Genomic DNA, 12191 nt, shown 5'->3' on the forward strand with positions numbered 1-12191 from the left:
AGCATAATTTTTAAAAAGAACATAATACAAACTCCTACAACATCTTTCACAATTTCCCACATATGATAAAAAAAAATTATGAAGCACACAGAGAAGAAGGAAATGTGATCCAGTAAATATTTAACAGACCCAGAGATAACTCAGATGGTACGATTAACAGAGAAGGACTTTGAATATATGTTAAAATACTTAAAGGAAAAGATAGAGATAGTGAATAAACAGATCAAGTAATTCAATAAAAAAGAAATGTTAACTATAAAAAGAATGAAATGAAAATTCTAGAAATAAAAAGTACAATAATGGAAATGAAAGATTTACCAGATGGGCTTAAGAGAAACTGAATATTGCAAAGGAAAGACTCAGTGAACTTAAAAACAAATGAATACAATTATCCAAACCCAAGGCCAGAGGAGAAAAAAAGAACAAAGACCCAGTGACATGTGGGAGATAGCTAGAAATTTACCATATGGATTGGAGTTGGAATTCCAAAGGACAGAAGAGAAAGAATATTATGGAGAAAATATGTGAAGAAATAATGGCTGAAAATTTCTCAAATTTGGAAAAAAACAAAGAACACTATTAAATTTTGGATCTAAGAGGTTCAGCAAACTCCAAGCTGGATAAATATAAAGATAACCAAATCTAGGCAGGTCACAGTCAAATTGCTGAAAATAGCCAAACAGAAAAAGATGCATCACATATAAGGAACAATGATATAAATTATGGCTGACTTTTTACTAAAGAGAACAGATGTCATGAGACAATGGAACAATATCTTTAAAGAAAGAAAAATATTTAAAACAAAAAAATGTAAACCCAGAATTCTATATACTCAGTTGTTTGGGGACTTCCTTCTCCTACAGCTACAGGTTTGGAAACCACTCTGTTCTCTTACCCCTTCAGGCCTAGGAGAAATAATGGTTCTGCTCTATTGACAATTCTATGTTGCTTCAGCATCCCTTATTAGTCTCCCTTAATTCTGTCCACCCTTTTGTAAGTTATCCTTTCATTGAAGTTTCTTAAATTACTCTATGTAAGCCATCTACTTCCTGACAAGACCTTGACCGACTCACCTCAACTACTTTAATTTCATATTAGATCTCATTGATGCGTGAAAGTTATGAGGTACATTAGCTGTGTAAGTATTTGAAATCAAATATAAAAAAATCAGAGGTGCTTTTCTCACCCCAGTTGCTTAAAAATGCATGAGTATATGATTTCTGTTATTGCTTACTGTATAAGAAGGAATTCCCGTGAATTTCTCTGTTTTGCCAGCTCTTTAAATAAAATACATTTGCTTCCTGGAAGTCATCTTTAATATATAGTCTAAGATATTAGGTTGGCCAAAAAGTTCATTCTGGTTTTTCCATAACATGTGATGGTGAAACTGTACAGGAGTCCCATACTTCCTTACATTGGTGCTTCAGGAGCAGCACAGTTTAGAATATAGGTTGAGACTTCTACGTTTGATTATTAGCATACTCTATCATGAAGCAGAGATTCTGCACTACCAGAGCTCTCAAGGTGCAATTATTAATCCTGAGTGTTAAGAACACTTTCCTGAGATGTAATCTTAGATGTTATTTGCAATGTGGGATATTTTCCTCTTTTCAAGAATGCAGTCCCAAGAAATGCATCAAACTGGCATAATATGAAAATAAATCGCCTGAAAGACTGCATGAAAATGACCTATAGATGGAAAGGGAATGATAGCTGCAGAGCACTCCGCTGGATTTATCTTTGAAAACTGATGCAAAGCTTAATTCCATTGCAATAAGACTCTTCATTCTCATGGTCAACATGATGCTTTATCTTTTTTTTTTTTTTTTTTTATGCGGTACGCGGGCCTCTCACTGTTGCGGAGCACAGGCTCTGGACGCGCAGGCTCAGCCGCTCCGCGGCATGTGGGATCCTCCCAGACCGGGGCACGAACCCGCGTCCCCCGCATCGGCAGGCAGGCTCTCAACCACTGCGCCACCAGGGAAGCCCGATGCTTTATCTTAAAGTAAGTACGCATAAGCTGCAATATGCACCTTCAAGAACATAATTAGCACTGAATCAACATTTGGATTAATATGTAACCAGACATGTTTGTGGAGTCAGGGACTTCCTGTTAATTTACAATTTCCACTATAAACAGCAGAACAAATATAACTAAGAGATTAGCCCAGGGACCAAGTTATTTTTTATAGCAACATGTCTCATATACCCACCATCTTCAGCTAGGTAAACCACAGGATCCTCCTTGGAGCTTGGATAAAGGGGTTCTATCTCCAGGCCTGTTGGGGTACATTTGCTCAGGATTAGAAGGGGTCCAATCTGGAGAAAAAGAGAAAACAGAGGGACCTTCAAGATGGCAGAGGAGTAAGAAGTGGAGATCATCTTCCTCCCCACAAATAAATCTACATGTGGAACAACTCCTACAGAACACCTACTGAACGCTGGCAGAAGACCTCAGACCTCCCCAAAGGCAAGAAACTCCCCATGTACCTGAGTAGGGCAAAAGAATAAGAAAAAACAGAGACAAAAGGATAGGGACAGGACCTGCACCAGTGGGAGGGAGCTGTGAAGGAGGAAAGGTTTCCACACACTAGGAAGCCCCTTAACTGGCAGAGACTGGGGGTGGTGGTGGGGGAAGCTTCAGAGCCACAGAGGAGAGCACAGCAACAGGGCTGCAGAGGGCAAAGCAGAGAGGTTCCCGCACAGAGGATTGGTGCCAACCAGCACTCACCAGCCTAAGAGGCTTGTCTGCTCATCTGCCAGGGCGGGTGGGGGCTTGGAGCTGAGGCTTGGGCTTTGGAGGTTGGATCCCAGGGAGAGGACTGGGGTTGGCTGCGTGAACACAGCCTGAAGAGGCTAGTGCGTCACAGCTAGCCGGGAGGGAGTCTGGGAAAAGGTCTGGAGCTGCTGAAGAGGCAAGAGACTTTTTCTTGCCTCTTTGATTCCTGGTGCGTGAGGAGAGGGGATTCAGAGCGCCGCCTAAAGGAACTCCAGAGACGGGTGCGAGCCGCGGCTATCAGCGCGGACCCCAGAGACAGGCATGAGATGCTAAGGCTGCTGCTGCCGCCACCAAGAAGCCTGTGTGCAAGCACAGGTCACTATCCATACCGCCTCTCCTGGGAGCCTGTGCAGCCCGCCACTGCCAGGGTCCCGTGATCCAGGGACAACTTCCCCGAGAGAACACATGGCGCACCTCAGCCTCTTAAAACATCATGCTGGCCTCTGCCGCCACAGGCTCGCCCCATATTCCAAACCCCTCTCTGCCCCCTGGCCTGAGTGAGCCAGAGGCCCCTAATCAGCTGCTACCTAAACCCTGTCCTGTCTGAGCAGGAACAGATGCCCTCAGGTGACCTACACACAGAGGTGGGGCCAAATCCAAAGCTGAACCCCAGGAGCTGTGCTAACAAAGAAGAGAAAGGGAAATCTCTCCCAGCAGTGGATAAAATCTCCACAATCAACTTGAGGTACCCTGCATTTGTGGAATACCTGAATAGAAAACAAATCATCCCAAAATTGAGGCAGTGACTTTGGGAGCAACTGTCGACTTGGGGTTTGCTTTCTGCATCTAATTTGTTTCTGGTTTTATGTTTATCTTAGTTTAATATTTAGAGCTTATTGTTGTTGGTAGATTGTTTATTGATTTGGTTGCACTCTTCCTTTTTTAAAATTTATATAGTATTTTTTCCTTTTCTTCTTTTTGTGACTGTGTATATGTATGCTTCTTTGTGTGATTTTGTCTGTATAGCTTTGCTTTTACCATTTGTCCTAGGGTTGTCTGGTTTTTTTTCTTGGTAGTTTTTAGTGCTTGTTATCATTGGTGGATTTGTTTTTTGGTTTCCTTGCTCCCTTCTTTATTTTTATTACTTTTGTTTTTAATATTTATTTTTTATTTTAGTAACTTTATTTTGTTTTACTTTCTTTCTTTTTTTTCCCCTCCCTTTCCTCCCTTTTCATCTGAGCCAAGTGACTGACAGGGTCTTGGTGCTCTGGCTGGGTGTCGGACCTGAGCTGAGTTCAGGATACTGGTCTACCAGAGACCTCCCTGCACCACATAATATGAAATGGTGAAAGCTCTCTCAGAGATCTCCATCTCAACGCAAAGACCCTGCTCCACTCAACGACCAGCAAGCTACAGTGCTGGACACCCCATGCCAAACAACTAGCAAGACAGGAACACAATCCCACCCATTAGCAGAGAGGCTGCCTAAAATCATAGTAAGTTCACAGACACCCTAAAGCACACGACCAGACGTGGTCCTGCCCACCAGACAGGTAAGATCCAGCCTCATCCACCAGAATACAGGCACCAGTCCCCTCCACCATGAAACCTACACAACCCAACTGAACCAACCTTACCCACTGGGGTTAGAAACCAAAAACAACGGGAACTAGGAACCTGCAGCCTGCGAAAAGAAGACCCCAAACACAGTAAGTTAAGCAAAATGAGAAGACAGAGAAACACACAGCAGATGAAGGAGCAAGGCAAAAACCCACCAGACCAAACAAATGAAGAGGAAATAGGCAGTTTACCTGAAAAAGAATTCTGAGTGATGATGGTAAAGATGATCCGAAATCTTGGAAATAGAATAGACAAAATGCAAGAAACATTTAACAAGGACCTAGAAGAACTAAAGATGAAACAAACAATGATGAACAACACAATAAATGATATTAAAAATTCTCTAGAAGGAATCAATAGCAGAATAACTGAGGCAGAAGAATGGATAAGTGGCCTGGAAGATAAAACAGTGGATATAACTACTGCAGAGCAGAATAAAGAAAAAAGAATGAAAAGAATTGAGGACAGTCTCAGAGACCTCTGGGACAACATTAAATGCATGAACCTTCAAATTATAGGGGATCCCAGAAGAGAAAAGAAAAAAAAATGAACTAAGAAAATATTTGAAGAGATTATAGTTCAAAACTTCCCTTATGTGGGAAAGGAAATAATCAACTCCAGGAAGCACAGAGAGTCCCACAGAGGATAAATCCAAGGAGAAACACGCCAAAACACATATTAATCAAACTATCAAAAATTAAAAACAAAGAAAAAATATTAAAAGCAGCAAATAACATACAAGGGAATCCCCATAAGGTTAACAGCTGATGTTTCAACAGACTCTGTAAGCCAGAAGGGAGTGGCAGGACATATTTAAAGTGATGAAATGGAAAAATCTACAAACAAGAATACTCTCCCCAGCAAGGATCTGATTCACATTTGACGGAGAAATTAAAACCTTTACAGAGGTCTTTTCTGGTGGCGCAGTGGATAAGAATCCACCTGCCAATGCAGGACACATGGGTTCGAGCCCTGGTCCAGGAAGATCCCACATGCCACGGAGCAACTGAGCCCATGCGCCACAACTATTGAGCCTGTGCTCTTAAGCCCGCGAGCCACAACTACGGAAGCCCACGCACCTAGAGCCCGTACTCTGCAACAAGAGAAGCCACTGCAATGAGAAGCCCGTACACCACAACGAAGAGTAGCCTCGGCTCGCCACAACTAGAACTAGAGATAGCCTGTGTACAGCAATGAAGACCCAACGCAGCCAAAAATAAATTTTAAAAAACCTTTACAGTAAAGCAAAAGCTCTTTAAGAGAATTCTGCACCACCAAATCAGCTCTACAACAAATGCTAAAGGAACTTCTCTAAGCAGGAAACACAAGAGAAGGAAAAGACCTACAAAAACAAACCCAAAACAAGTAAGAAAATGGTAATAGAAACATACATATCAATAATTACCTTAAATGTAAATGGAGTAAATGCTCCAACCAAAAGACACAGACGCTGAATGGATACAAAAACAAGACCCATATATATGCTGTCTACAAGAGACCCACTTCAGACCTAGGGACACATATAGACTGAAAGTGAGGGGATGGAAAAAGATATTCCATGCAAATGGAAATCAAAAGAAAGCTGGAGTAGCAATTCTCATATCAGACAAAATAGACTTTAAAATAAAGACTATTAGAAGAGACAAAGAAGGATACTACATAATGATCAAGGAATCAATCCAAGAAGAAGATATAACAATTGTAAATATTTATGCACCAAACATAGGAGCACTTCAAGACATAAGGCAAATACTACCAGCCATAAAAGGGGAAATCGACAGTAACATGTTCATAGTAGGGGACTTTAACACCCCACTTTCACCGATGGACAGAGCATCCAAAATGAAAATAAATAAGGAAACACAACTTTAAATGACATATTAAACAAGATGGACTTAAGTGGTATATATAGGACATTCCATCCCAAAACAACAGAATACAATTTCCTCTCAAGTGCTCATGGAACTTTCCCTAGGATAGATCATATCTTGGGTCACAAATCAAGCCTTGGTGAAATTGTATCAAGTATCTTTTCTGACCACAATGCTATGAGACTAGATATCAATTACAGGAAAAAATCTGTAAAAAATACAAACACATGGGGGCTAAACAATACACAACTAACCAAGAGATCACTGAAGAAATCAAAGAGGAAATCAAAAAATGCCTAGAAACAAATGACAAAACACGATGACCCAAAACCTATGGGATGCAGCAAAAGCAGTTCTAACAGGGAAGTTTATACCAATGCAATCCTACCTCAAGAAACAAGAAATATCTCAAATAAACAACCTAACCTTACACCTAAAGCAATTAGAGAAAGAAGAATAAAAAAACCCCGAAGTTAGCAGAAGGAAAGAAATCATAAAGATCAGACCAGAAATAAATGAAAAAGAAATGAAGGAAACGATAGCAAAGATCAATAAAACTAAAAGCTGGTTCTTTCAGAAGATAAACAAAATTGATAAACCATTAGCCAGACTCATCAAGAAAAAAAGGGAGAAGACTCAAATCAATAGAATTAGAAATGAAAAAGGAGAAGTAACAACTGACACTGTAGAAATACAAAGGATCATGAGAGATTACTACAAGCAACTATATGCCAATAAAATGGACAACCTGGAAGAAATGGACAAATTCTTAGAAAAGCCCAACCTTCCGACACTGAACCAGGAAGAAATAGAAAATATGAACAGACCAATCAGACGCACTGAAATTGAAACTGTGATTAAAAATCTTCCAACAGGGCTTCCCTGGTGGCGCAGTGGTTGAGAGTCAGCCTGCCGATGCAGGGGACACGGGTTCGTGCCCTGGTCTGGGAAGATCCCACATGCCACGGAGCGGCTGGGCCCGTGAGCCATGGCTGCTGAGCCTGCACGTCTGGAGCCTGTGCTCCGCAACGGGAGAGGCCACAACAGTGAGAGCCCCATGTACCACAAAAAAAAAAAAAAAAAAAGAAAAAAGAAAAAACAATCTTCCAACAAACAAAAGCTCAGGACCAGATGGCTTCACAGGTGAATTCTATCAAACATTTAGAGAAGAGCTAACACCTATCCTTCTCAAACTCTCCCAAAATATAGCAGAGGGAGGAACACTCCCAAACTCATTCTAGGAGGCCACCATCACCCTGATACCAAAACCAGACAAAGGTGTCACAAAGAAAGAAAACTACAGGCCAATATCACTGATGAACATAGATGCAAAAATCCTCAACAAAATAGTAGCAAACAGAATCCAACAGCACATTAAAAGGATCATACACCATGATCTAGTGGGGTTTATCCCAGGAATGCAAGGATTTTTCAATATATGCAAATCAATCAATGTGATACACCATATTAACAAATTGAAGAATAAAAACCATATGATCATCTCAATAGATGCAGAAAAAGCTTTTGCCAAAATTCAACACCCATTTATGATAAAACCCTCCAGAAAGCAGGCATAGAGGGAACTTTCCCCAACATAATAAAGGCCATATATGACAAACCCACAGCCAACATCGTCCTCAATGGTGAAAAACTGAAACCATTTCCACTAAGATCAGGAAGAAGACAAGGTTGCCCACTCTCACCACTATTATTCAACATAGTTTTAGCCACAGCAATCAGAGAATAAAAAGAAATAAAGGAATCCAAATTGGAAAAGAAGAAGTAAAGCTGTCACTGTTTGCAGATGACATGATACTATACACAGAGAATCCTAAATATGCCTCCAGAAAACTGCTAGAGCTATCAATGAATTTGGTAAAGTAGCAGGATACAAAATTAATGCACAGAAATCTCTTGCATTCTTGTACACTAATGATGAAAAATCTGAGAGAGAAATTAAGGAAACACTCCCATTTACCATTGCAAGAAAAAGAGTAAAATACCTAGGAATAAACCTACCTAAGGAGACAAAGGACCGCTATGCAGAAAACTATAAGACAGCGATGAAAGAAATTAAAGATGATACAGACAGATGGAGAGATATACCATGTTCTTGGATTGGAAGAATCAACATTGTGAAAATGACTATACTATCCAAAGCAATCTACAGATTCAGTGCAATCCCTATCAAACTACCAATGTCATTTTTCACAGAACTAGAACAAAAAATTTCACAATTTGTATGGAAACACAAAAGACCCCGAATAGCCAAAGCAATCTTGAGAAAGAAAAACGGAGCTGGAGGAATCAGGCTCCCTGACTTCAGACTATACTACAAAGCTACAGTGATCAAGACACAGTATGGTACTGGCACAAAAACAGAAATATAGATTAATGGAACAGGATAGAAAGCCCAGAGATAAACCCACACACACATGGTCACCTTATCTTTGATAAAAGAGACAGGAGTATACGATGGAGAAAAGACAGCCTCCTCAATAAGTGGTGCTGGGAACACTGGACAGCTACATGTAAAAGAATGAAATTAGAACATTCCCTAACACCATATACAAAAATAAACTCATAATTGAAGAGCTAAATGTAAGGCCAGACACTATCAAACTCTTAGAGGAAAACACAGGCTGAACACTCTATGAAATAAATCACAGCAAGATCCTTTTTGACCCACCTCCTAGAGAAATGGAAATAAAAAAAAATAAACAAATGGGACGTAATGAAACTTCAGAGCTTTTGCACAGCAAAGGAAACCATAAACAAGATCAAAAGACAACCCTCAGAATGGCAGAAAATATTTGCAAACGAAGCAACTGACAAAGAATTAATTTCCAAAATATACAAGCAGGTCATGCAGCTCAATATCAAAAAAACAAACAACCCAATCTAAAAATGGGCAGTAGACCTAAACGGACATTTCTCCAAAGAAGATATACAGATTGCCAACAAACACATGAAAGGATGCTCCACATCACTAATCATCAGAGAAATGCAAATCAGAACTACAATGAGGTATTACCTCACATGGGTCAGAATGGTCATCATCAAAACAGCAACAAACAATAAATGCTGGGGAGGGTGTGGAGAAAAGGGAACGCTCTTGCACTGTTGGTGGGAGTTTAAATTGATACAGCCACTATGGAGAACAGTAAGGGAGGTTCCTTAAAAAACTAAAAATAGAACTACCCTATGATCCAGGCATCCCACTACTGGGCATATACCCTGAGAAAACTGTAATTCAAAAAGAGTCATGTACCACAATGTTCATGGCACCACTATTTACAATAGCCAGGACATGGAAGCAACCTAAGTGTCCATCAACAGATGAATGGATAAAGAAGATGTGGTATATATATACAATGGAATATTACTCAGCCATAAAAAGAAACGAAATTGAGTTATTTGTAGTGAGGTAGATGGACCTAGAGACTGTCATACAGAGTGAAGTCAGAAAGAAAAAAACAAATACCATATGCTAACACATATATATGGAATATTAAAAAAAAGTGGTTCTGAAGAACTGAGGGCAGGACAGGAATAAAGATGCAGATGTAGAGAATGGACTTGAGGACACAGGGAGGGTGAAGGGTAAGCTGGGACGAAGTGAGACAGTGGCATGGATATACACCACCAAATGTCAAATAGCTAGTGCGAAGCAGCCACATAGCACAGGGAGATCAGCTTGGTGCTTTGTGTCCACCTAGAGGGGTGGGATAGGAAGGCTGGGAGGGAGATGCAAGAGGGAGGGAAAATGGGGATATATTTATATGTATAGCTGATTCACCTTGTTATACAGCAGAAACTAACACACCATTGTAAAGCAATTATACTCCAATAAAGATGTTAAAAAATAAAAAAAGGAAAGAAAAAGAGAAAACATTAATTGAATATGACTTCAAAAGAAAAGAGGAAAATTTTATTGTATATTTTCAAATTATTCATTGGTAGATCTAGGCTCAAATTTAGTGTTTTATGCAAAGCTGGATTTTACCAGGGGTTCATTGAAGGTAACAATGAGCATGGTCACACTTTAACAAAACCCATAACATTTCATTTGCACCTTGGTTCTAAGTTATTATATAGTTCATGATTATTTTGTGTCATCATAGATTTTATACTAAAGTTTCATTTCTCCTGGGTGCTTGATGCCTTTCTAACCTACCTCTGGGAATCTTGCTCCACGTTTTATTCTCCCTTTCCCTGCATCTTCAGCTTCTTGCTTGATAATGGTTGTCCCCTAAGCTTATACACATGGTTCAAGTTTCTTTTGTCTCTCCATAGGGAAAGATATCCTTGGAGCCCCACCTTTTTCCTTATCTATACCAGCTTTCGTACTCTTCGTTATTTTTTTTGCGGTACGTTGGCCTCTCACTGTTGTGGCCTCTCCCGTTGTGGAGCACAGGCTCCGGACGTACAGGCTCAGCAGCCATGGCTCACGGGCCCAGCTGCTCCGCGGCATGTGGGGTCTTCCCGAACCGGGGCACAAACCCATGTTCCCTGCATTGGCAGGCGGACCCTCAACCACTGCGCCACCAGGGAAGCCCTCTTCGTTATTTTTAGGACCAAATTTTTTACCATGATCTATCTGATTGGAAAAAAATGACTTTATGGCCCAACTACCCTCATTTTTCCCACTTTTTAGTGGACAAGAATTGGTGATGACTCATTTTCCTACTTCTCTTTTATTATTGGCTGTTACGTGTCAGACTATGCTTGGCTCTGGGAATAAATATGCTCCAATAGAGGAAGCCAGCCTCTATGATCCCAAATATATTCACTGAAACAATAAACAAAAGAACTTGGTGATGTGAAACAAGTTTCACTGGACAAACATGTTTTTGGGATAATATGTACAACTGCTTTAGCAACAGAAGTGTGTTTGACACAATGAAAAGGGGTCAAGTCTAGCTACAGAAAAAGCATGTACTAGAACATTGATGCAAAGATGCATCAGTGTGCACTGCAGCATTAACTGAACAACACACAACCAAATAAACTGACAATAAACAATAAAGCAAACTAAAATTTAAAAGTGAGATTCTCATTAGTTGAAAACTTAATCACCTCAAACCAAAATTAATCATTAACTGATAATATAGCATTTGTTCTGAAATTTTTGGGAATTTCAGCCATTTGCCTTTTTTTTTTTTTTTTAACATCTTGATATATAAAGCTATATATCTGCCCTTTAAAAAGAGTTCAGCGGGGCTTCTCTGGTTGCACAGTGCTTAAGAACTCGCCTGCCAATGCAGGGGACACGGGTTTGACCACTGGTCTGGGAGGATCCCACAGGCCGTGGAGCAACTGGGCCAGCAAGCCACGACTACTGAAGCCTGTGCGCCTAGGGCCCGTGCTCCACAGCAGGAGAGGCCATGGCAATGAGAAGCCTGTGCACCGCAACAAGGACCCAATGCAGCCAAAAATAAATAATTAATGGAGAAAAAAAAAAAACAACTTTCCTCAACTTGGCCTCCACAGCACTTCTTTCCTCCCAGATACAAAAGCATCTGTTTCCACTCCTAGCACTACATCTTTCCCCTCTAAAAAAAAGAGTACAGACATCTCATTTTATATCTTTGTGCAATTTGTTTGAGGATACCTTTTCTTACTTAGGTTACAAAGTTATTTCATTTTCGTCTCTCTCTCTTAAAAGCAAGAGGAGCCTATTTGGCTCACAGAGGAATTAACCTAATGTCTGTGTTCAAATGGAGCATGATTTGCTATCCCTGTAAACTTCGAGACTACTTCAGAAACCCTGATGACAACTTCCTGTAACAACAGTATTTTCTTAATAGAAATTCTTTAGGCGTTGATTATAAAAGGTGTTCCTGGGGGAGCTTAAAGATGGCGGAAAAGTAAGACGTGGAGATCACCCTCCTTCCCACAAATACATCAGAAATGCATCTACACGTGGAACAACTCCTACAGAACACCTACTGAACACTGGCAGAAGACCTCAGACTTCC

General features: G+C 40.3%; 1 protein-coding gene across 1 annotated transcript in view; it reads right to left on the minus strand.

Annotated features, from left to right (window-relative positions):
* AGBL3 (ATP/GTP binding protein like 3) overlaps positions 1-12191 on the minus strand; it is a 105101-nt gene that overhangs the window by 49310 nt on the left and 43600 nt on the right. Inside the window, 2 exon segments of the mRNA XM_032642618.1 lie at positions 2214-2287; positions 2289-2319. Coding sequence (XP_032498509.1) covers positions 2214-2287; positions 2289-2319 — 105 coding nt within the window.

Source organism: Phocoena sinus, chromosome 9, assembly GCF_008692025.1.
Source record: "Phocoena sinus isolate mPhoSin1 chromosome 9, mPhoSin1.pri, whole genome shotgun sequence".
NCBI classification, from domain to species: Eukaryota; Metazoa; Chordata; class Mammalia; order Artiodactyla; family Phocoenidae; genus Phocoena; species Phocoena sinus.